The sequence below is a fragment of the Diospyros lotus genome, chromosome 4 (assembly GCF_014633365.1).
Source record: "Diospyros lotus cultivar Yz01 chromosome 4, ASM1463336v1, whole genome shotgun sequence".
NCBI classification, from domain to species: Eukaryota; Viridiplantae; Streptophyta; class Magnoliopsida; order Ericales; family Ebenaceae; genus Diospyros; species Diospyros lotus.
The window spans coordinates 40,673,511-40,699,497 of record NC_068341.1 but is presented as its reverse complement, the minus strand read 5'-3'; the positions used below and the strand labels follow the sequence as shown (position 1 = coordinate 40,699,497).

The window sequence follows — 25,987 nt, the reverse complement described above, 5'->3', positions numbered from 1 at the left end:
TATATGTTTTTGTTAATATAACACAATAAAATAGTCAAGGGTTGAAATAGCATTTTTTAAAAAATTTCTTTCAATATTTTTACATGTCGGTCGGGGGGCACGGGCACGCAGCCTTCTCGAAACCACGTTTCACAATTACAGTGTGCCGCGTGTACACTCCACCTGACGCATACTATAAGCCCTTTACACTAAACTAAAGCAATGTGTGTGTATATATATATATATGTATGTATATGCATCTTCCTATTCAGAATTAGCGAGTAAAGGCTGCTTTTCTATTTTGCTGTTGTTAGTTACAGTGTTAGCTCCAGCTAGGGTTCCTAGTTCCGACTTGGAGAAAATGGCAAACTATGCGGACCATGGAGAACCAGCTCGCCACACCGACGAGAATGGCAACCCACTTCGCCCTCCGGGCGAATACGGCAACCCAATTCGCCAGACGGACGAGTATGGCAACCCCGCTCACCACACTGGTACCATGGGAGACTACGGAGCCACTGCCAGCGACGCCGGGTACGGCGTCGATACTGGCGTTGGACACCAGCAGCACCAGACCCTTTCCGACATGCTTCACCGCGCCGGCAGCTCTAGCTCGGTCGGTCCCTCTTACCCCTCTCTCTCTCTCTCTCGACATGTTATCCAGTTGTTTGATTTCTGTTGTCGTTTATTAATTTTGGGCAGTCGGAGGATGACGGACATATAAAGGAGAAGAAAGGGCTGAAGGAGAAGATAAAGGAGAAGCTAGCAGGCGGGCACAAAGAACAGTCGCATGGCACCGCCGCCGCGAGGCCAGGAGGCGGCGGCGGCGGAGAGCACCACGAGAAGAAAGGAATTATAGACAAGATTAAGGAGAAGCTGCCTGGAGGCCACCGCCACTGAAACCCCATATAGGTCATATATATTATGCGTTCATGCAATCTCGATCGTCTTCGCCGGAGCCGTCATAATCGTTCTCGTCGTTTTGTGTGACCGCAAGGATGTATCGCCGGCGGGACAGGCGGAAGTTATCTAACTCGTCCCGGACGCTTCTCGTCGCGTCCAGCTTTAATTCTGTACTGCGTGGCTGCTCTGCTTTCTTTTCTTTTTTTTCTTGAGAAGTCTTACTTTTGTTTCTAATTTTTAGAATCTATTGCAACTTCTGTTTATTAGTAAAACTTTCTTTTCTTTTTACAAAATTTAAAACCTAGTATGCTGCCCCCACGTGCCTTCCCCCCTCAAAATTCGATTAAAATTATTTTTGAGGAGTCGATCCATAAGGCCAAACAATCTTATCGACGCACTTATTGAATGGGATAAAATGATGAAATTTTTTTCGTTCATTTTACAAATTTATTTGCAAAATAATGATTGGTGAGGTGGTAATGACAACGAAGTGATGGAGATGAGATAAGGCAAGATAGCGAGACGCGACGACGAGATAGCGACCATGGGGGAAGCAAGATAATAGAGCAATGGCCCACTTTACAAATTTGCAAAGTGCGAAAGTAATTTTGTCATTTTATCCCTATTTGATAATGACATTAGTTATTCTTTATGACTCCCAAGACTTTTCTATCTTTGAGTTATTTATCGGAAAAATAAGATCATTTAACATAGTTTCACTTATCACCATAAATAAGGGGTGTTTTATCATTTGGTATGATACCTATCGTATTCACATTTTTTTTTATATTTGAGTATTTTATATTTTTTAAATATTAATTTAAGTATCAGAGAGATTATGCAAAAATTCTCACTTATGTCCCTAATCAATTTTCTTTTCGAATAAGTGATTCATTGCTCATATGTGTCATCTATTAGTTTATTCCACCTAGAGATAATTGTCTATCACTTTAGAGGGTCGCTCATCATTTGGATAAAATCACACATTGGTCATTTTAAGGCAAATTTTCATACTTAAATACAATTGTCATATCTAGCAATTTTCAGATAAAAGGATAATATTGGTATTTTTTTAATTATTAATTATATTGGTATTTTTATAATATTCTTAAAAAATAAAAGAATAAGATGAGATGTAATTTGTGTATAGAATTTGAGTGAACAATTGTCGTTTTTGTCTTTAGAATTTTAGATAATAGGGTATTCATTGTTTTTTGAGTTGCTATTTAGATAGTTTAAAGTTCTTATACGTGAGAGTATTTTCGTAAAAAATTTTAAATCAAGTTATTTTTTGTATTAGTTAAATGTTAGAGAATGAGTTGTTACAAAATAAGTAATTATAGAAATAAATTATTATAAATGTAATATTTGTAAGGAAAATAATTGTGATGGATCTTTAAAATATAAGAGTTTTTAATAATAATTTAATTTATTATATCATGACGTATAAAAGTAAACGTGGGTAAATGGTCAATTAAATTGATTTAAAATTGTATTTAATTATAAAATAAATGACAAATTCATATTTTTTTAACTAAAATTATGTAAAATTATTATAATTTCTAAATTAGGATTTAAACACTTATAAACATATAATAATTCGATTATAATTTAAAAAATAAGCAAAATGTCTGATTTGGTTATCCTATTTTTCATTTTCATTTATAAAGGAAGAAGAAAGGTGCAAAGAAGAGATAAAGTGCAAACGCCAGCCTTCTGAAATCCGAAGCATCGAAGAGGAAACTCGAATGGAGCTGGGTCTCCATCTCCGGCGGCATAATGCTGCAATTCTCCAACCGAGGGCAAGAAGGGACAAGGATAACCACTATTATCCTGTGTACTGTTCGTGTTTTTGCTCTTCCTCTAGTCATCTCATCGCCGTCGCGTACAAGCCTCTTCTCCGGCGCCGGTTTCCCTTCCGTGGTCACACGCGATTTCATCTTAAGGCAGCTTCTATCAGTGTTAGTGTTCATAAAACTACTGGTACTAGCCGTAATAGCACTAGACCTAGGAATTGGAACAGGAACAGGAAGTCCGGGGTGGACGAGAAACGACTCTTGTACAATTATAGTCACGGAGACGAAGCAGAGGACTACGAGGAAGATGAAGGTGATGAAGAGGAGGAGGATTATGCCGAAGCGAGCTCCTCATCATTTTCGACATTGCTGTCGTTGAGTGAGAAGCCGGACAGGAACATGGCCTTGCTCGACGATTACGAGATGGAGGAGGAGGAGCAGCACCTCCATTCCCTCTCCGAATCTAACCTTCATCATCGTAGCGGTTCGCTTCTCTTCTTTTGCCCTAATCAATCTTTTTGGTCCTTTATCCTAACCATCCAAGTATATTTTATTTTTTCATCTTTTTGCCCGTAATCCATTTTGTTCATCTTGATTTTTGGACAAAAAGCAACCATTCCTAATGATGCTAGCAAATTTATTCCCTTAATAGTTAACTCGTTCCCTATTTCGTTGTAAGCATGCAGCCAGGATGCAGGATTAACAGGGAATCAGTGAGTATTTTCAATTTTCGGAACCCTCTCTAAAAAATTTGGCAACATAAAACTTAGACCAAACTGTTTGTTACTCTAAAAATCTGATTTAACCCATACCTGGTAATCACTGGTTACTTAGTTGAAACTTGCAAGATCAACAAAATTGTTCAGAGAAAAAGAAGAATGGAAAACCACCATTGAGTCTTGAAAAAAAAAAAAAAAGAAGAAGGAAGAAACCGCAACACTGTTTCTTTACTTTTGAAAATGCAGTGCCAGTTTATATGGGTTCTTGTCAATTTTATTAAAAATTGTAGGAGAATTATAAATTTATTCATATACATTGTATTGTTGTCAAAATACAACAATAAATTTACACCTATGGAGAGTATTTGTCTTAAGTGTCTAGTTTCTAAGAGATCTGTAAAATAGAAGACAGTTAGGGGCGCGAGGTGTCTTTTTGTGGACCCTTCAATGCTTAAGTTAGTCTTAGCCAAAAAACAGAAAAATATTTAGGTAACTCGTGTAGAAGTTATTGTGCACCTTGATTGGATGGATAACTCCTTATTTATAGAGGTTAAGATTGTTAGGTAGAGGAGCATCCGCATCTTCCAGGGTTGTTTGTTCCTGATCTCTAGGCAAAAATCTCAGAGGTGAGTTGACGCATTCCTAACGGACTATAAGCTGAAGGGCCCCTTAGAGATTGTATCTCTGGGACTCGAGAAAGGCTCCCAGGAGGTTTCCTGAGGATTGCTCTATCGAGAAGGTCTCCCAGGCCTCCCTATTTGGGCTTCTTCCACTTGGGCTTGGGCCCACTTTCTTGGGCACATCACATTGTATAATGGTTTATTAAGAACCGTAAATATCATTGTAGTTTTAATATCTATCTATACTATATAGTAAACACCATGTTTTAGTGTTATGAAGCCCTATCAATAAAGTGTTTTCCTAAAATATCTTCTATATGTATTGGTTAAAAAAGAAAAATAACGATGTTGACAAGATTTGAATTCATATCTCTAAATAATAACTATTTTTTCAAACAACTTTACCACTATACCAAGACTCATTTTGTTTAAACTTTGTCTAGAAAAATTAAAAAGTGAATTGTAACTATCAATGCCAAATGCCACCCAATGAATTTTATTTAAATTTTTTTATTTTTTGCACGTGTGTAGCATGAGCCACCCCTTTAGTAGAAAAGTGCACCTTGCACTTTCCTCTTTCTTTCCATTGTATTAAGACTGCAAGAGGGATTTTAAGCTTTTTTTATAAGCCATTAATGTGACTTATTCAATATTTAGTAAACTGATAATGCGGTTTATGAAGAAAATTTAATAGTTCTTTGAGGCCTTTAATGAAATAAAAAATAACCCATATTATAAACCAATACCGTGTTTTCAAAAGTAAAGAAGAAATTGGTATTGGTACTGCAGTTTCTTTTTTATTTTTGCATGATGTTTTTTTATTTTCTTCTCTCTGAGCAATTTTGTTGCTCTCTTAATGAAGTAATCAGTGATTGATGGGCATGGAATGAATCATAATTTTAGAGTCACAAATAGTTTGGTTTGAGTTTATGTGTAACAAATTTTTTAGATAGGGTTTCAAATTTTGAAAGAACTCAGCAATTAGTATTGTATTAACAGAATGATAATATTTTACTATCTCTCTGTCAGAAATAGGCATATACAAAATTAAAAGATTTGATAGGAACGTATGATTGTAAAGCTTCTCCAGCAGATTTTAACTTCTGGTTCTTGGCTGCAACAGGAATCCATCCACGAGTAGTAGATGACACTTGTAAAAGAAAAATGATTCCTGTTCCACTGAATGGTACTTGTAATTTTTCATCTTGTTAGGGTCATGACACTACAGGGAAGAAAAAAATGAGATAAAAAGCTCATTTTCCTCCTTCAAAACTACCTTTTCTTTGCTGTCTGTCTTTGTTAGTTGTGGAAGGTGTATTGACTGGTAGCATTAAGTGGGATTGGTGCATATTGCTTAAGATTTCTTTCTGCAAGTCACATGTGGAAAAGTGATGTGCCAATTAAGAACTTCTGCATATAAAATTTTAACTAGAAATTTTTTATATACAATTCTGGTTTTTAGGAGGGTGAGCTTGGTAGCAACTGATGTTGAGAGAACTGGACTGGAACAGTCTGTTCACTTGAAAAAACTGGGAATTGGTAGATGGCTTGGTCTGCTTAACAGCAAAAAACCAGCTGATGAATCACTGAAATGGCCAGTTGAACCAGGAACCAGATGAATTTACTGGGTGTCTCATTTGTTTCTTTTTTACTTTTCTATTTTAAATTTAGAAGTTAGAGAAGATAGCAATAATTTGGGAGATTTTGAAGTTGTTAATGTCAACACTTTTGATACCGTCTTATCATTTTAGTGGTTTGAATCTGATCCAAAATAAAGTAGAAGGAGAACGAAATGAAAACATTTACAATGATTTGTAATTTGGATTTTGTTCATGTATGGACATTTTTTTTAAAAAATTTTGAATTGTAATTTAAATATTTTATCTTTACTTTTATTTCATTTTCACCCTAAACTTGTGTTGATATTGTTGTATGGTATTTTTTCTTAATTGTTGGCGAATTTTATTTAGTAAAATTGTCTATTATAGTATTATGTGATGGATTTTAATTTTTTATTTTTTAGATCTCATTTATAATTATCATGTATTTATTTATTTACGTAGCGTTTGTTAACCAAGATATAGACTGAAAAAGGTGGGATATGGAAAACATCCTGGACAAAAGTGCTTTCTATTGTGTTTGTTAAATTTTTTGGAAAGAAGTCACATGACTTCTTATTTTGAACTTTTAAGATAAATTTATCCTTTCCCCTGCTTTGGATAACTTATCTTGAAATTTACAGATAAGTTATTTTGATAGAGTCTTTATCTTACTCATTTTAACAAACAAACACTACCTTAATAAAAATAAATCCTAGTTCAACTGCGATTTGGTCATGTGAGAAGAAGACTAATAGTGACTCCTGTGAGGAGAGTTGATAAAATGGAACAAGTAGTTAGCACAAGAGGTGGAAGAAGACTAAAAAAAACTTGGTGAGGGACACTTAGGTTTGATATTAAGTATATGGTGTCACATCCCTAGGGTTAGTTAGGGTTGTGATAGGAATTGTTGAAGAAATCAGATTTAAAGAAATGAAGAAGTTGGAAGAAATCAGTAGAAAGAGGGAGAGGAATTAGAGAAGAAATGAGAGGGAGATTAGAATTCTTAGAGAGAAATCAGAATATCATTTATCATTTCAAAACATATCCTCCAATCTCTTACAAGTAGCCTTTATATAGGCATTAGCTAGCTGTTAATTGATTCCTAACAAGCACCCATGTGCTTCTAACAATTTGTAAAATATCTCGTAACAACTATTATAAGCCTATTACCATATTACCCCTTTATTGCTCCTAGAGTCATGGCATATGGGTGGGCCTTTCAAAAGATATGGCCATTGAGAGAAATGAATAAAAACCTAGAATTCATGTAGTTGACCCCACAAATGCTTGATATGTTTTGTTGACTACAGTTTAAGCCCAGTCCAACCATTGACCCTTGAACCTCTCTTATCTAGGGGGCTAGGGCTCGGGTTCCGACCCAGTCTTACTCGCTTCGCCTGTGTGCCCATGCAGGCGGGGCCGGGGGGTTGGGAGGGTGTGACGGTCCTGGCCGAAGGTGGTTGTGTATTGGGGACCCCTCGATTCCCCATGATTTGGAAAAAAAAAAAAAAAACTCTCTTATTCAATACCCTAATTTGAATTTTAGGACATTGATAGCAATAAGAAGTTTTTTTTTTTTGTGAGTAGACAGTTATGGGTTTAAGTTGTGGAAATAGCCTCTTTATAGAGTTATGGTAAGGCTGTATACAAAAATGATTTTCCCCTGACCTATGCAAAGCTGGGACCTTGTGCACAGAGAATGCCCGGGCAGTTCCAGTTTTTCAGCTGGGGCTGACCACTCAACATTTTGCATTGCATCCATAGTTTAGTATTATAGGGCTTTCTTGCTCTTCTTACAAGAAGGGTACCGACCAGGTAATTTGCTTATTTTGTTTTTTTCTCTTTTAAATCTTGGAGGTACATTCAGCTGACATGACTGAGTTAAATGGGATCTAGAGGAGTATCATCATTTAGAAATATTACAGCACTTTTCTGGCTTGTAGTCAGTGCCTTTTGCTTTAATTTTTTGTTTTTTGGGAATCATTCTCTTGTAACTTTTGTGCTTTTTGCGGTAAAATATAGGATATGTTGCTGTACTTGGCAAGCCAAATGTGGGAAAGAGTACTCTATCCAACCAGATGATAGGGCAAAAACTGTCAATTGTTACTGATAAACCTCAAACTACAAGACATCGAATTCTTGGTATATGTTCTGGTCCAGAGTATCAGGTTTGGAAATTTTCTAGGTGACGTGTGATTGTGGCTGATTTGATTTTTTTTGTCATGTAATTTGTTTGCTCTCACGGTAGTGACATTAGATTGATTGAAATTCAATTGGATACTAGAAGTTTCAGGTTCTCAACATGGTCCTAACTTCTAATGAAAGATCTTTTGTGTTAGATGATCTTAACCATCTGTCACATTTCGTTGAATAATCAATGCCACCTTTGAGTGAATAATGCAAATTCTGTAGTTTTCAAGAATCTGTTTATTTCTTTGTTACCCACTTGGAATATGTTAAGAGCATCATAAACTGTTCTTTGGTCATTGTTTTTATTCAAAGAAGTTAGCATTTCTAGATTTCGGTGTACACTCAAAGATCATAAGCACAAAGCTCTTTATCTTTCGATCTACTGAACAATGTAAGAGGTGAAGCTTATTTTTCTATTTAAGATTTTTCATCTTTCCTGGGTATATTCTTCTAGATGATACTGTATGATACACCTGGTGTAATTGAGAAGAAAATGCACAAGTTGGACTCAATGATGATGAAGAATGTCCGAAGTGCTGCCATCAATGCAGACTGTGTGCTGGTTGTCGTTGATGCATGTAAAGCACCTCAGAAGGTTTGGTTCTTCATTGGGGCACATTAATTGTGGAAGTTTGTCTCCTTTTCCCTATTTATTTATTTTTACTTAATTGTTTGTTTGTTTCTAGATAGATGATATCTTGCAAGAGGATGTTGGAGTTCTCAAAGAAAAACTTCCTACTTTACTGGTCTTAAATAAGAAGGATCTGATCAAACCTGGTGAAATTGCAAAGAAGCTTGAGGTTAGGACCTTGTAATATCTATTACTACGTGCTGTGAATAGGCGGACTCATTTTCAAGGTTAATTGTGATATGATCAGTTAGTAGTAACAAAAACAAACATAAATCCTTTTTCTTGTTGAGGTTATTTGCATAATTCATAAATTTTAGGTCCGGCACAACATCGTGACCATTTTTGGTTGTCGAAGATAAGCCATCTGGTGTATCTGTGATTCCTGCATGTAATGCTTGTTAGGCTGGGGCCTCCTGGGAATACTTTCCTAAAGGTTTATTTATTTTTTTGATAAGTAAGATTATGCCACTTGGAACCTAGTGGGGGAGCTATAGAGGCTCACAAGACTTGAATTTGAGACTTTGGGCTCACTGGGGCTACCACCCACTAATAGTCTACAATTCAGGTGGTTTGCTAAAGGTTATATTTTATTTTACCTTTGTTCCCCAATTTCTTTCTGAATAAAAAAGCTTGATGTGTAGTTAATTCTGATCTGGTCAGAACGACGTGTAACTTTATTGGTGCTTTCGTTAGTTCAACCCACCTACAATTCATCTCAGGCTCCTTATTTTGTATATGAAAAATCTTTTCTAGCGTTCATCTGGATAATGTGGATGCTTTTGTTCTTTGTCTCTATTATCTTGTATCTCAAGCCAATGCCATTTTCCTTGCAGTGGTATGAGAAATTCACTGATGTTGATGAAGTCATACCTGTGAGTGCCAAATATGGTCATGGAGTGGATGATGTAAAGGATTGGATACTATCAAAGCTTCCGGTTGGGCCCGCATATTATCCAAAGGCATGCAGCCATTTAACTATCTTTTATATATATATATATATATATATATAGATGTGTGCACTTTTGCCTTACTATGATCACCATTATACACTGTGTATGCACTTGCATAACAAGTCTTCCCTCCAGCTATGAATTGGCAGTATCTTTTGCCAGATCTCTTGCTTCATCTTTTCTAGACCATACAGGCATTGCGTTGGGAAAACTTCTGAAACAATATTGAGTACCATAGGATTTCTGTTAGTTACTTGGAATTCCACATCATCAATTTTTTGCGAGAATAAAAAGGTCAGTAGAGGTATAAAGTAGTTAAATTTCTGTTTCTATGGTCTGTGATTCTTAACTCGTAGTGAATTGGCAGTTCACAATGCTTGTAGTGATTCATAATGTCTTCACTAGTATGGCATGCTTTGAACATTTTCTTCAAAATCAATTTTCTGTGTATTTCTATAATTCCATGGGGAAATATTATATTTCAATTCCCTATATTTAGCAGGATTCGCATGACATGCCTTTTTGCAGGAGGCTTATAGGTGAATAGCTCAGAGGTCTTCTACATTGTTTCTTGAGTGCACAAATATTACCAACCTATATGCTGTTAGGAACTTAGGAACCTCATGGATGTCAGTTTCTCTCACAAACAAAAATTTCCATAAAAAAAAAAGAGATGTTTCTCTTTGTGGAAGCATCTAGTGTTCTGTTATGATAGTTATTGTTGTTGCTGTTATGTTTATAATAATTGCTGTTGTTATGTTTTTGATTATTGATGTTGTAGTCGTATAAGTCTTGTAAGGCGGTGCCTCTCTATTGTTAAGTAAGCTGCATATATAAGCAGCTCACTATTTCTTTTGTAGGTGTGATCTTATTTTGATCTTTTAAGTAAAATTCTGCTTGAGGTATTTTTCTCTCTCGTGTTCTGTTTTCGATCTTGCCCTAGGGTTTATTACATGGTATCAGAGCCATTGCTCTTCTCTAATGGCCTCGAATCAAGTTCTTAGTTCGTCCTCCTCTCCTTCTCCTCGAATCCTTCTTGTTTCCATTAGCAAAAGAAATATAGGAAGGCCAAAAAATTTGGTGGGAAACTTTTATTCGGTGGAATAAATATAATGATTTTACAAAAGATGTTGTTGCCAAGATACAACAATGAATTTATTTGGTTGGAAATGTCGTTGCCTGGCCGCTTGAATCTTCAAAGAAAGGAATAGTCAAAGAGTGCGGGAGAGTTCTCGCGCAAATGCTGTGATACTTAAGTCAGACACTGAAGATGCTGAAAATAGTAGAACAGAATTTTCACCAGTATCAGAGACATACGTTTTTTGGAATAAGTGTGCCTATTTATAGAGGAACATGGAGTAATCCAAAATAGTTCAGGATTAGAATTCTTATAAATAACGTCTATCTTGACTTTTGGGAACCTTGTTAGGATTTGGATTCTTATAGATGATGGTTATCCTCGTAATATTTTTAGAATTAGAATTCTTTATGAATAATTGTCTTTCCTTTTCTTGAAATATTCAGAGGGATTTTTGCATATCGGAGTTATCCTGTTTTGCGTGTTGCGTTGGACCCCCTTGTATTTTGGGAAAATGTTTTTGGCAGCGGTGCTGCTCCCGGGGCCACGACAATGGCACGGCGGCCATGGCTGTAGTGGTCACACTGCGGGTGCCCTGGTGGCCCCCTGATGGTGCCACACGGGGGGGCAACTCCCACGAGAGGTCCCCGCGGGAGGTCTCCCACATTTGGCTGGTCCGCGGGGGCACCACCTGTGGGCCCTTGGAGGGGCCGCAGGGTGCCACTTGCGGCCTCTTCCGCCACCTGCAACCACTTTTGTTGGGCAGCGGAAGTGCCCCCGTGGCCCTGTCCAAGCTGCGCTGCGGGCCCTCGTGGCCGCCTTGGCTGGACCCCGTGTCCTTGCGGCCACCTAGGCTGGGCTGCAGGCCCTCAATCGCTGTTGTTGGGTCGGCCCATTTATTAATTTTATTGTAATTTGGTACTCCTTTTGTACTATGGCATATCAGATGTAGTTATTGATAGAGATAATTGGCAAGCTAAATCCATGTTACTGACCCTTTGTAATGGGATTTAAGGCTTCTTGTTGTCGTTGTATCCTTGTTGTATTGATATAATTTATTTTTTCAAATCTGGCTTGGTCATTTGAAATAATTTAGATTAATTTTCTGACTTGAAATTATCAAAGCCATTCATCTTTTAGTGAATCTGTTCTGCGTTCTCTGCCCCTCTTCTGCTTTGCTTTTGTCATTTATTTATGTCAATAGAGTTTTTAAATTTAATTGCCATATGATTTCAGGATATTGCTAGTGAGCACCCAGAAAGATTTTTTGTTGCTGAAATTGTCAGGGAAAAGATCTTTATTCAATACCGCAATGAAGTTCCTTATGCATCCCAGGTACACAGATAGTTTCCTAGAACTCAAATGTCTCTTCATCTTAGAGCTTCTCGTATTATATTCAGCATTATCTGATGAAGAATTTGGTTTATCAATCTTACAGGTTAATGTAAGAAGCTACAAGACTAGACCAAATGCAAAAGATTTTATTCAAGTTGAGATTATTGTAGAGAAAAACTCACAAAAGATCATCCTTATAGGAAAGGTAAGCTGATGCTTTTGCTCATTGCATTAATTTAATTGCTGTTGCTGTGGGGTTGTTTGCAATGTAGATTACTAGACAAAATGGTGGTATTAGGCTACTGTGGTTTGAACTTGAAATCAAACTGCCTTTTTGTCTTCTGGGTTTGGGTAGGTGATTACTGATGGGGATTGATTTATCATGTTCTGATTTATCATTATTATTTAGATGACAGAGTTATATTTGATTTAGAGATTATAATCAATTTTTATATTGTTTCCCATTTTGATTAAGATTAGATTTAGATTTAAATTAGGATTTATTTTGTTATTTGGATTTGTTTCTATTAGATGATTGTAGATATTATATCATTTGGATTGGAATCATATTAGAATTTAGATTCCTAATCATACTATTATTAGGTTTAGTTTAGGCCTATAAATAAGGCTCATGATGTAACATTTTATTCAGTTCTTGATAAATACAGTTGATATTTGAACAAAACTGACTTCTTTCCTTATCTTCTTTCACGCATTTATCATTAGCTGAACCGGATTCTCCAACAATATTGAAATAATTGAATTTCTCATTTGGTTATTCTCTTCTCTTCTCTTCTTCTCTGAGTTCTCTCTCTTGGCTTTACTTCTTCTCCTCCTCCTCTCTTTTCCCTATTTTCTGCAATTATTTATTGCTGGCCACCATCAATTTTGGTATCAGAGTAGACTTCGATTCTGAGTTCCATAAGTTTTCTTGAGTTTTTGGAGTTGAGAGTTTCTGACAGTAATCAGAAGCAGTTAGAAATCTTCGTAGCCCTAGAAACTTTCAGAAAATCCTTAACCATCAAAGCGACAACAACAGCAACCTCTTAGCCATCAAAGACCTTCAATGTCGATGAGCCTCACCAAGATTGTTGGAGCCCTCGCCAACCTTTTTGAAGATATCTGCCAGCCTCGTCGCAAGCTTTACTGGGAGTGAAGGTCCCAAACTAAGCCACTATTTAAAGCAAGCAGAAGCTGCTGCAAGCCCAAACTCTTGCTGCAACCCAAGTCAGGTTGTTTCTTTCCTTCACTGGCTCAATTTTCCGTTTGCTGAATTAATGTTAATTTATTTTTGGGTGAATCTCAGCAATTTTGAAGGTTGAAGATGTTGCTGTTGTTGTTGCTTCTGGTAGTTGCTGCCTATTGTTGTTGATGGTTTTGCTGAAAGTTTCTAGGGGTTTGAAGATTTCTAGCTGCTTTTGTTTTATGCCAGAAATTCTTAACTCCAACAACTCAAGAAAACCAATGGAACTCAGAATCAAAGTCTGCTCTGATACCAAAATAGATGCAGGGCAGCAATGAAGAATTGCAGGAAGTAAGGAAGAAAGAGGAAATTAAGAAGAAGAGAAAGAATAGCCAAAAGAGAAAGAGTCATTACCAATGTATTCAATAATCAAGAACTGAATAAAATAGTGCATCATAAGCCTTATTTATAGGCCAAAAGTAAACCTAACTATAGTATCTAAATATGATTCCAATTCAAATCCTATAATTATCTAACAAAAATGGAAACAAATCAAAATAACAAGATAACAAAAAAATCCTAATCTAAATCTAATTTCTATAATCAAAATAGGAAACATGTCCCCTATTAGTGGGGTAAGTCTGAAAAGCATATATCTCATGGGGATGGGGGGAGTTATCAGGGCCAGGCTGGAGTCCTCTTGTAATAAAGGCCAATCAGGCCTCAGTTAAGGAGCAGGTGTCAAGCCTGGACTGGTTTGGCAAGTGCAGATACAGTGGATAGACTTTTAAGAACTTTATTAGCTGGCCCACATAACTGTTTCACCCTCTAGTCATGTAGGATAGGGGTAACAGAGTCGGCAAACCCACACTATAGAATAATGGGATCATCCCTTAAACCAACTGTTGGATTAGCATTGAATGTGGAAATAAACCTATATCATTGAATTTCCATGGTTCTGTCCACCCAGATTGGTGTTGGCCTCAATGCACCATCACCTTTTCTTACAATTCCTTTGAGCTAAGCATCAGTATTCAATGCTTTTGAAATCTTCCTTTGAGGCATTTATGAGCAGCATAATAGGTTGTGCTTGTTCCACATGATACTAGAGAGAGGACATCTGCAATGATAGATGTTGGTCTAATGAGCTGTGCTTGGTAACGTGGTACAAGAGAGTGGACGTCTGGAATTATAGACATTTGTCCAATGAGCTCCAATCAACTTCAGAAGTGATGCCTCATGTGAAACAAACTGAATTTCATTGGGGGTTTGCTTTGAAAAGCTAGTGCATTCTATAAGATTGGAACAGAAGTGAAGTCCTGGCTGGACCTTGGAGACTCTTTGAGTTTGATATAATGACTGCGTGTTTGATGATTTGTTTAACATTAATGTAATGCACTTTTAATTGGGAAGACACTAGTAATGTTGTAATAATGTACCTATAGTGATGGAATTTTAGAGGTTTCAAATTGTTTGAAATAAGATGAAACTTTTAAACCATGTACATGTGTGCATGCTTGTGTACACACGTCCATGCTGCTTCCATGTGCTAACTTTGTGTTGAAAACCTGCAGGAAGGGAGAGCACTTAAACTACTAGCAACTGCTGCTCGGCTTGATATAGAAGATTTTTTGCAGAAGAAAGTTTTTCTGGAGGTACTACTTACTATAACTAGTTAGATAATTAGTTACGCCCTGTTATTGCAAATTAAAATATTGCAGCCTTGATGGTGTACAATAATAATTAAGCTGTGGTTTGTGTTTTCCAAAAAAAAACGAAGTGGCTGGCTTGGTAGTATTATCTATTAAACAGTAGTTAAAAGGGAATTCAATTGTTGAACAGATTGAAGTGAAAGTAAAAGAGAACTGGCGGCAAGACGAGGGGCTTCTGAAGTACTATGGCTACGGGGGCCAAATTCAGGCTTTATAGTGTAAACTTGAATGCAAGTTTGTTAGCCTATGCAAAGTTATGTTGTAGTCAGGTATTGTACCTAACATGAGTTCTATTCTCATTCTCAATGTGAACTGGGAACTTTTAACTGTTGTTTGCATTTCTTCCCCTGTTGTACCTTCTGCTTTTCCTTTCTTTTAGGGGATTAATCAGTTTTTGGATATTGACCCTCCAGATTATCATGGCAGAGCTCTATGATAAATGGAATTGTTGCCAAGATTTATTTCACTTAAAAACTCCAACGTTTAAGTTTGTTGGGGTTTTGGAATCAGCTTCTTTGCCAAAAGGAAGGGTAAACTTACATTGGTGAACAAATGTCAATTAATAGGATTGTTAGTTGAAGTTGATTTGCAGCCGCTAATCAATCACTAATCCTCCAGGCTGTGCATTTGTTTCAAAGCAAAGCATTCAAATGGCCAATTGATGATGGTTCACAGAAATCATGGAGAACCTTTTGACCTATAGCTGGGTGTAAGCACAGGAGCTTAAACTATTCAGTTACTTTAAGAATCTCTTTTGCCAATGTTTGTTTGTTTGTAGCTAAAAAGGTCAATGCTTTTGTAAATTGTGTTTGTAAGAGGAATATACCGTGTATATAAATGATTTTCTCCACTTCCTTTCCAACTTTATGAAATGGATAGTCCAGCGGGTCATGATGTTCATTAGGTTTAAATGGGGTTCAGTAATTGACCCATTTATTTTATTTTATCTTATATTTTGTCAATTCCCTTTTGCCCCCGACTCATCCATATTACTTGCAGAAAACCTTTCATGATTTCACTTAAAATGGACTCTTAATATACCGTGGCTTACACTATAATGTCTAAAAATAAAGAAACTTAAACGGGGTAACAATTTGAGTTACAAAAATTTAATTATGGGTTGTGTTATTGGTTGGATATAAAAAAAAATTGTAATTGTAAGAGAGTATTTGTTTTGAACTTTTAGTTTTCGGGAGATTTATAAAATAGAACCAATTAAAGGTGAAAGGTGTTTCACACGCGAGCTCTCTCATACTTAAGTTAGTCCTTCTTTGAGTAAAAATGTATGAATAATAAATTCGAAATTTGAATAAAGTTCTGAGTATATTTTAGATAAATAGATTATTTTCTATTTATAAATGGTGAAATTGATAAGTGTAAGAATACTTCATTTTTTGGGATTATTTTTTTTTTTGAATTTTCAAGCAAAGACATCGGAGGTAAGTTTTTATACATTTTTGTAGTTTTTTGACTTAGGCAGTTCCTCAAATACCATGTATGAGGGGGTTGAATAAGCTCTTAAAAATGTCTCTCGCTATTTGGGATTAAGTGACTTGATAAAACTTTCAAAAGGGAATCCTTATGGTATCGAAATAGGTTTTTGATAAATGTTACTTATGTTTTTAACGAATTTTCTTTAAGTAAGTCAAATGAGATATTCAATTAAATAATATTTAGGATCACTTGAAAATGGTTCTTGAAAGATCAATTAGATTGAAGATTGCCTTTTTAAAAAAAAATTCGATGACTTTTCGAGTTTCTTTCTTTTGGATTTTTTTTGGGTTTAGACTTATTTTTTTGGATATAACAGATTAAATAATAATTTATGATCAAGATTTTTGTAAATATTTTGATTAAAAATCTAACCATATGAAAAAAAAAAATATAGATTGCGCTGAACTCATTAAAAATTTTGAATAAAATTAATTAATTTTATTGATTTGCCTTAGGAATTCAAATTTAATCGATTAATTTTATTTTCTTTTTAATTCAACTCGATTTATCAAAAAAGAGTTTTAAATATCTTATTAGTAAGATTCTTTTACAAGATCGAACCATTTAAATACAGAGAAAACTTTCAGTTCCCAGGTTGAGGGGAATCCACCGCACGTTTGGCATCCACGTGCCCCGGGCGGGGGTGTTTGTGCGAAAAACAAAAATTCTGGGGGGTCAAGTGGCAATTGGGACATTGCCTCTCCCATTTCTCCCCTCCCGATAGGTGAAGTTGTCCAAAAAGGGCCAGGCCAGGCCAGGAGGGCTCGCAAATCCACCAGCCGTTGGATCAACGGAGAGCGTAAACAATTGAGAGGAATACAGGCGTCGTTCTCTGGTGGTCTGGCTTTTCCATGATTTTCTTTCGTCCGTTGCTTTCGTGGAATTGAAGAAGCAGTGAAAAAGCGACCAATGGAGCTCCAAATCAAGGTGGCGCAGGCCGTCCATGTCCTCAATCACGACTCGCAATCCTGCAACCGCGTCGCTGCCAACCAATGGCTGGTTCAGTTCCAGCAGACCGACGCCGCTTGGGAGGTCGCCACCTCTATCCTCACCTCCTCCGATCACCGCCACCACCATCCCCAGCCTTTTCTCAACGATTTCGAAGTCGAGTTCTTCGCCGCTCAGATTCTCAAACGAAAGGTACCTCCTCCATCTTTTCTCCTTAGCCTACGCCCCTAGTTACACGCGTTTTCGGCGATGTTGTTCGGCTCTTTGACAATGTCTAGATTTGTGGAAGAAGGAACTCGACACCAATCTACTGCTATAGCTGCACTGTACTCCGCACAAATTCAGCGGCCGTAGCGACCTAGGTCAATTGAGCTTGATATCTGTAAACTCGCGCTTACTGATTTTCTAGATGCACAAATTAGGGTTATTGTAAGATTAATTCATCGGAGAAATAACGGGTTTGGTTCTGGATATTTCGTGCTAATTCCTTCCTTCCTTCCTTCCTTTTCACTGATTTGCCTAGGTTTACTAGGGTGAAAAGAACTTGAATTTCGTGCTACTTCCTTCCTTCCGTCCTTCCTTTTCACCGATTGGAACTTGAATTTTTAGTTGGAAATAAAAATGAAAAGATAATAGAACTATTTTATGTATATGCATTTTCAAATATACACCAAATAAAATTTATTTTCCTACTACCAATCCTAGTGCGAAATTTAGCCCAAAGTCTTTATCTGACTCATGTTAGCTACGCGGTTTCTATTTTGTGCAAAAAGGGTTACAGCTCCTTGATTGAGGAAGGCGGATTAGTTCTGGAATCATATTGTGATTTGGACCTGCACTTTTTTGTTTTCTAGAGGGTACAGACACACATGAATACCTCCAATATATAAAATCATTGTTAAGTTGCTAACATAAATAAAAATAAAAATCAATCCAAATAAAAATTGCAATGAGCAGAAACGTGAGCAAATTTTGGATACAAGTTTGAAAAAAGAAAAAAAGGAAGGAAAAAGTGAAACCAAACTCATCAATGAAGAAAACTAGGAAAAAGAAAAGGAAAAACTGACCTGATAAACAAACAGGTACGGCAAGTTAACAACATCATCAAATTAAGCAAGAAAAAGTGTCATGGAAACAGGAAAAGAGAGGAAAGGTTTGGCCAATGGGTTATGGACATCGTTGGGGCTGAGCTATCTAAGTTTGTCAGATAAATTATAAGAAGAACAAGACATAAAGAGGGATAAATATTGTGCAGTTCTGCTGGACTTTTTGCTGGGTTTCTACAAAGGAAGTTCTAACAATAACATCCGGGCAACAATATGATGATAGAATAACATTTCAGTAGAATTGGCTTTTACAACATTTTGCTTATTCTAAATGTCATTGAAATGTATGAAGCTACTGAAACATCCCTAATTAATTTAATACTCCTTTTCCAGTGGATATTTCTTTGATCTATTTTCTTTGTGAGAAAGCCAAATAGTGGGATGAAGGCTCTGTGTGTTGTTGTTGTGTTGTATATTCTTTGTGAGAAGTTTGTTTTCAACTTCACAGTATGTGTCTTGTAATGCTTATCATTTATTGTTCTTACCAACCTGTGCTATCTTCTTTCTATTTTCCTCTCATCATTTTCTCTTCCGCAATGTTTATTTGCTTCCTATCGCCATTTTCTTCCTAGATTTATCTACTATGTTACCTCTTGTGTCTCTACGTTGTCATCTCTTTGTTGCTTGGTAAGGAACTCTAGTTTTTTATTCTGAGAGACATCGTGTGAAATATGGCACAAATGCTTTTTGAAATATGGGATGAAATGCCAGATATATTTTTACTGGAGGATTCTTTTTTCTCCCTCTCCTTCATGTTTTGAGTATCAGGAGTAAGTTCTCCTATGAAGACGCTAACAGAATGGAAAACTTGGAAAAGGAAGTATTCTACAATTTCCAAATGCAAAGTGTAAACCTGAGTTTATGAAGGACAATAGTCCATTGGTCATTCTGCCACTTAGTGGAGGCTATATTAGCAAATTTGTGATCAATAATGTAGTTGGCATGGATGTCTTGGAGTCAGCACTTCACAGGGCAAAGCAGTATGCTATAGTCGGCAAAGATCTGCCAGTTTTTATGCATTGCATAGTAAGGATTTGCTTTATATTGCTTCAGGTGTGTCCAGAATAATTTGATACCCTTCAGAATAGTCTCTTCAGACTTTGTTGACCAGCTTTGATGTTTGCTCTTTTTGGACAAGTGTGGATGGACAATGTGTGCCAGAGTGCTTATTTTTCGAACCAGTTATTTTCATCTTACCCCATTTTGGCATCTTGTTACACCCATAAGTACACAAATATCTGTTCATGTGTTGAATGCATTTGTTAATCTCTATTTATTGCATTATTTTACAGATTCAGAATGAAGGATATTATTTGCAGTCAGGAGCTAAGGAGGCTCTGCTAAATGCCCTTCTTGTGGGTGCTAAAAGATTTAGTTCAGGCCCCCCACAGGTGCTCCCATCTTCATCATCCTGATCAGCTGTGCTTATGCTCTAATACTTGAAAGATATGCTATTTTGAGATAATCTGTTCCAAACTGGCTTTACTAGCCTCTTTTCTTTTTGTATCTGTCCTTTGTCTATGGCATTTGTTTATGTATTAGCTTTGGTTTGAGTGAACTTTGGTTTATTTTCCTTACAGCTCTTGACACAAATCTGTCTTGCACTCTCTTCTCTCACCCTTCATGCCGTCGAGCACACTAAACCTATTGAGCAACTTTTTTACAGTCTCCAGAATCTGCAAAGCCAGGAAGATGGCAATATTGCTGTTCTGGAGATGCTAACTGTCCTGCCAGAGGTTATTGAGGATCAAAGTACTGATTGTAATATAAATTCAGCTTGCCGACGCGAGTATGGCCGAGAGGTTTATGGCATTCTAATGTTCAACATATTTATAACTACTTTAATTGTTTTGTCCTCTTTCAATTTTCCCCGTATTATAGTTTTTATGAATTTGCCCTCATAGCTGTTAATGTTCAATTTCATATGTTGAAAGCAGCTTCTTTCACGAACTCCTTTGGTTCTCGAGTTTCTACTACAGCAGTCTGAGAAAAGGATTGATGGTGGCATTCAGCTGCATGAGCGAAACAGGAAGATATTGCGTTGCTTACTGAGTTGGGTAAGACAATTGTAAAAATATGTGTTTGCTCCTATCCAATGAGTGAATTATAATATTTGATATTATTACTGGAAAGAATGACTTTTTTTCATGTAAGAGTAGTATCTTGGAGTTGTGTATTTTTGTTTTTGCCCCAACAGATCTAATTTGAAGCATCCAGATACTGTTTAACAAATTTCCCAATCTAAAGTAGGCATGGAAAATATTAAATTGTGACACACTAAGGGTTTTTTTTTCTCATTGTATTGTTCCATCATGCATTCAGGTTAGAGCTCGTTGCTTCTCAGACATTCCCCCCAGCTCATTGTCAGCACATCCACTTCTTGATTTTGTGTTCAAATCTTTGCAGGTAATCTTTGCAATATAATTGGTTGTCTGGAATATCTTGATTGAGTTGCTGATGCAATCCAGTGCTTGTGATTAGGTTTCATTGTCATTTGATCTGGCTATTGAAGTTCTTGTTGAGCTTGTGAGTCGGCATGAGGTATGGACATCAACTTGACCTCAACAATCTACATATTGGTCGCTTGATTGTCATTTAGTCCAAATTCATTAGAAGAGAAATTCAATCTTTGTACGTATGCAAGTAGAGGGGGTTTGTTCTAGAATGGGAATTGATGCCATTTTTGAACTCAAGAACCATATCTAGTTGCTATCTTCACATGCACAGACCAAAGCCTAGTTACTACTTGCACAAGTTTGTGAACAGTAACTAGGATTGGTTCTTGAAACACTCGGAGAACAGGCATTTCCTCGTGGAGAAGCTCTAGTAGGGTTGGTTGTCCATTCCTAGGCACACATGAAATATATAACAAGCTTAAACTAAAATAACTTAGAATCAAATGATAAAACAAAATAAGGCAGAGGTAAATGAATTAATCCCTTCTATCCCTTCTTAAATAGAGTTCTAATGTAAAGAGTTTTAACCTCAAATATGGAAAATTATTTCCGAACAACAACAACAACAACAACAACAACAACATATCCAGCCTTTATCCCACTAAAAATTATTTCCGAACATTTTTATATAATAAAATTATGTGATTTTGTAATCTAAAAAAATGTAGTTACTATGATTATATCAAAATACATTATTTTGTGTTACAACCCAAATGTGACAATGAAATCTGCCTTCTAATTCGGTGTGAATTAGAGAGGACAATAGGGAATTTAGAAGAAGACGAAGTAGGTAAGAGAGATTAGAAATGGAGGAAGAGAAGAGAAGAGGAAACAGAGAGAAAGGATAGAATTCTTTCTGATTTTTGCATGCCGTTACAAGCTGAGTCTAGAGGATATTTAAGCCTCTAGCATGGGTGCTGCCACAGCAGATCCCACCCCTAATAACCAACTCTTTCGTCTTTTTTCCAGGCCCCTTTACACGTGGATCAACCCCTAAAATATCCTCCCCCTTACAGCTGTAATATCCAAACTAATACAAATGCATAAAGTAAATAAAACATACAATATAACATGAAGGAAATGACTAAGAAGACAGTGCAAATTTGTAAATAAACTGCCGATGTTGCGCCAAGATCATAGTGTGTGACAATTTGTAATGTAGAAAAATATAGTTACTGTGGTTAAATATCAAAATGTATAATTTTTTACTACATCATACATCATATCATGTCTCAATTATTTTTTGAAAATTTCTATGCCTCATACTCATGCACTTTTAATCAAGTAATAAATTTTCAGTTTCATTAATTCCATGCTTGATTTGCTTGTATTGTAAGGAACCTGATTGATTCACTAAGGGTCCGTTTTATTTCACTTTCATTTCAGTTTTTTGTTTTTGTTTTCAAAATTTTGTAAACAAAAACAGAAAATTCTGTTTGATTACCTATCTCTGTTTTTAAAAGTTATTAAAAAATTTCAAAATTTTGAACACACAAAAAACTTGTTTTCATTTTCTGTTTCTGTTTTCACTTTTCAATTTTACTCAGTTTCACTCACATTGATGCTCAACAACCACCATTGATTTGCTCCTCACTAGACTGCAAACTTGTTTTATTTTATTATTTTTAAACTATGATATATGAACTTTAAAATAACTTTCACTTACAATTAAAATCAATATATGTTGTATATCTGAATCAATTTATTTGTTTAGCCACATAATGGCTACAAAATGGTTAAAAGCTAGTCGTGTTCTAACATCTAAGGAAGCTGCTATCAGAATTACTGTTTTAAATCCCACAGTTGTTTCCAGTGGTCGGGCTAGGATGGTTGTGTGCAGCTCGATCCATTTGACATCTCTACTTCTCACCAATAGACCTACATTTAGCTATTGTCTTATTCAACCTACTACTCACCCTCAAACTGATATCTTTTTACACCAAAAATGTTCAGATTTTATTTTTAAAATTTTTCAAAACTAACAGTGTTATCAAGTTATCAACCAATATGCTCAATTTTCATTTTTTTTAACAGAAAATGAAAACAGAACATAAAAAACTGAAAAAAAAAATTAAAAATGAAAATAAAAATTGACAACCCTCTTGAATGGGCCCTAAATAGTTGGAAAAATAAAAGCCTCAAGTGTTTATTTTGCAGGAACTGCTCTGAAACAAAGTTGTGACATGTATAGTGTCCAATTAAATGCCTTATCTGTTCCTTAAGTCTTGTTGGAAGAAAAATAGTTGTCGAGCTACCATTAGAATGTTCTGCAATGTAAATTAGATTGTAATGTTAACATAACTGTAAGTAGCTTTTCACTTTCTAGCTAAACCATATCTTATCAAGTTTGCTTGCCTCCATAGGGGCTTCCACAGGTTGTGCTACAGAGAATAGGATATCTTAAAGATGCACTTCTCTTACCAGCTCTTACTAATGGGGATGATAAAGTGGTTAGTGGTCTTGCATGCTTGATGTCAGAAGTTGGTCAAGCAGTAAGTATCTAGAATTCTAGTTCAGCTATTAGGTTTTATTTCATTACTTCCTCTTAGTAGAAAAAGCTGCTTTGAATTTTAATAGTTGATGTACCTTGCAAATCCCAGTAATCAATTTTTCTCATTCTACATGTTGGTCACTTTGAACCTTAAAGAGAATTTTAGGTCAAATATTCATCTTGTGTACCATATTTTCAGCCTCACTTATAAAAGAAAAAAGTGCCATATCTCCATGCAATCCCGATAGCTACATAAGAATCTATCCCACATAGAGAAGTAGGATGTTCAGATTTATGTATGTTGGCGAACCATATTTCATTATATTATAGTTTTTCATTAGAAGAGCCTATTTGAATTCATCCCTGTAGTTAAAGGTTTGCATTAAAACTTATATGTTGATACGAATATATCGTTCTCTTATAGACTGACCTCTAATAGTGCATACAGATTCTCCCAATTCAACCGGAACCCTTAAATTCTTAGAAAAAATTGCATGTCATGCTATTTTGAAGGGTTTTACATGTTGGTTTGTGGATAGTTCTTGAAAATCATCTTGCAACATTTATGACAACCTTTTATAACCAAGGAGAAGTTGAATTTTTTTGCTCTTTTATCTTCATTTTTTTTTCATATTTACTTATTCTGTGCTAGGCACCAGCTCTGATTGTAGAAGCAAGTTCTGAAGCACTTGTATTGGCAGATTCACTTCTGAGGTCAGATTTAAATTTTATTTTATTTATTGATTTTTTTGGTACAAAAAGATTCTTAGATGGATTGCCTTGGGCCAATGGCAATGTTGCTCCTCTTTAATTTGACAGTCATGGGTTCAAAGTTGTGGAAATAACCTCTTTGCAAAAAAGCAAGCGTACAGTCTCCTCCCCTGACCCTTGCAAAGTGGATGCCTTGTGCATTCTGGATGCCTTTTTGGTATGAGAGCTTTTTAGATATTTTTGTGAGAAATGTTCATTCGGTATACCCCACTTTATGTGTCCTAGGCTGTATCCAATGCACTTTCGAATCCATCCTTTTTATGCCCAAGGATATCTGTAATGATTGTTGTAGATATCAACTCTTAAGCAATGAATATAAAATGGGCATCTGTTGCTAGTCATGAATTGACGGCAAATGATGCTAAAGAGACCATTATGAAAATCTTACAATATATTACCTCATGGTCTTGCATTTTGTGTCTTTTTCCTATTGCAGTTGAAGTTTGAAGAGTTCAAATTCCCCCCTCTCCCACCCCCCCTTTTTTTTTCTGTCCATATTGATAAATTTGTTGCTAATAATCTCAAGCTGATATCTTAGCTATTGTGGCAGTTGTGTGGCATATCCAAGTGAAGAGTGGGAAATAGCAGACTTGACTTTGCAGTTCTGGTACTCTTTCTTTGCCCTATCTTGGATAGCTCTTTCCTTGCTGCTTGGTTGGCTTGTTAGTGTTACTAAATGCACTATATTTGAGTTGCTTCTGGTAAATAAATTGGTGTACATATTCCTGACCACATGGACGACTTTAGCTTACAAGTAACTATCCCTAGTGGCTGGCGTGGTGTGATGCTGTCATGTTTGTGTGCATTTTTAACTCATTTTTTTTCACATGATTAGAGCAAATTCTTGTACATCAGACAACTATATATATCTTCTCTGCATTGCCATGGATAATGTGCCATTGAAGATGGCCAATTTGCGAGATTGAGATTTTTCATGCAGGTTTCTTGTGGTATTTATGATTTACAAGCTTTCTTCAATTGTATTTTGAACTTTTTGGTTTGTAATTCCAGTCTTGTTTCATATTCTTTCTTTTCCAGGTCTACTCTTGCAAGTTATATTCTCGGTCTCGGTGGGGACAGTGGAAAAAATATGAAAAATGCAGAAGACATATTCTTTTCTATCTTCTCAGCATTACTTGATGCTCTTCTATTGCGTGCTCAGGTTTTCTTTTTTCTACCATTTGATTTTTGGTATAAATAAGTAGTCCATCTCCTTTCTGAGTACAGGCATGTTCTTTTTGTTGGTTTATTTTCTGCATGATTTCATGCTTTTATAGATGGGAAGTTCATAGTTATCTGTCATCTTACTCTGTATTGCAGTGTCACAATTTAGTAGGTTAGCTTGATCAGTTGATTGCAGAATTATGGACAATAATCTTTTACCCTACATCAATATGAGGGTCAGAACTTCGATTTTGAAACACTTGAAAATTAAAAGGTGGAGAGGGAAGAATAGAGGCGAGGGTTTTGGATGGAGTTGTATTCATTATCTTATAGAGGCTTTTCTTCATCCATCCATCTTAATCAGTTCAGATCTCACATTTTCTGGGTCTCAATCCCTCTATGAGCAGGGCCAACTTTTTGCATTTGTCACAATTATCTGACTTATACAGCGAACCTTATACAGAAGAATGAGCTGGACACCCTTGCTTCCATTAACTATTACCAACTACTAGTTAATCATCCAAAAAATACAGAATGATGGACAAGCAAAAGGGGGTGTCTATCCTCAACCATAAAAATAAAGTGAAAATAATGTGGCTTCAGACAAAAAACTGAGCTCTCCACTCCTTCAAAAGGATTTGAGTTCATTTTTGCCAAATGCACCACCAGATGCACATGGCAAAAGTTCTCCACATGGATTTATAATAGGCTAGGGGCCAGTGCCTCCTCCAATAGTATATGAAGTAATCATAGAGGCTAGCACAACCAACTGCACTCACAAAAGGGAATATACAAAAGCCCAAACATCTTGTGCCATCAGGCAATGAAGAGGATGGCCAACTAACTCAATAGTACCAATT

At 36.2% G+C, this 25,987-nt stretch overlaps 3 protein-coding genes across 14 annotated transcripts in view; all 3 read left to right on the top strand.

The window, feature by feature from the left end:
* Window positions 1–246: 246 nt before the first annotated feature.
* Window positions 247–1,153, top strand: LOC127800177 (late embryogenesis abundant protein-like). The gene is made up of 2 exons (XM_052334636.1): window positions 247–595; window positions 682–1,153. Exons 1-2 carry the CDS (start codon window positions 341–343, stop codon window positions 877–879), a joined length of 453 nt encoding a protein of 150 aa, XP_052190596.1. The 5' UTR covers window positions 247–340; the 3' UTR covers window positions 880–1,153.
* Window positions 978–15,104, top strand: LOC127799852 (GTPase ERA-like, chloroplastic). The gene is made up of 10 exons (XM_052334068.1): window positions 978–1,052; window positions 2,553–3,162; window positions 7,641–7,786; window positions 8,263–8,403; window positions 8,495–8,608; window positions 9,273–9,398; window positions 11,704–11,802; window positions 11,906–12,007; window positions 14,560–14,640; window positions 14,828–15,104. The coding sequence occupies exons 1-10, from the start codon at window positions 978–980 to the stop codon at window positions 14,912–14,914; spliced, it is 1,581 nt and encodes a 526-aa protein (XP_052190028.1). The 3' UTR covers window positions 14,915–15,104.
* Window positions 15,105–16,878: 1,774 nt separating this feature from the next.
* The window catches only part of LOC127799117 (transportin MOS14), a 38,405-nt gene continuing 29,296 nt past the window's right edge, over window positions 16,879–25,987 (top strand). For 4 of the 12 annotated variants that reach the window (XR_008022549.1, XR_008022550.1, XR_008022552.1 and 1 more), the window contains exons 1-10: window positions 16,879–17,331; window positions 19,538–19,636; window positions 19,826–20,047; window positions 20,183–20,302; window positions 20,568–20,651; window positions 20,727–20,786; window positions 23,065–23,193; window positions 23,845–23,906; window positions 24,514–24,570; window positions 25,002–25,125. Coding sequence is in view for 7 of the 12 variants with exons in the window: in XM_052332862.1 (XP_052188822.1) it covers window positions 17,101–17,331; window positions 19,538–19,636; window positions 19,826–20,047; window positions 20,183–20,302; window positions 20,568–20,651; window positions 20,727–20,786; window positions 23,065–23,193; window positions 23,845–23,906; window positions 24,514–24,570; window positions 25,002–25,125 (1,188 nt within the window). In the remaining 5 variants the exon portion in view is untranslated. The remainder of the gene's footprint in view (window positions 17,332–19,537; window positions 19,637–19,825; window positions 20,048–20,182; window positions 20,303–20,567; window positions 20,652–20,726; window positions 20,787–23,064; window positions 23,194–23,844; window positions 23,907–24,513; window positions 24,571–25,001; window positions 25,126–25,987) is intronic. The other 8 variants (XR_008022547.1, XR_008022548.1, XM_052332861.1 and 5 more) reach the window with 6 other exon arrangements.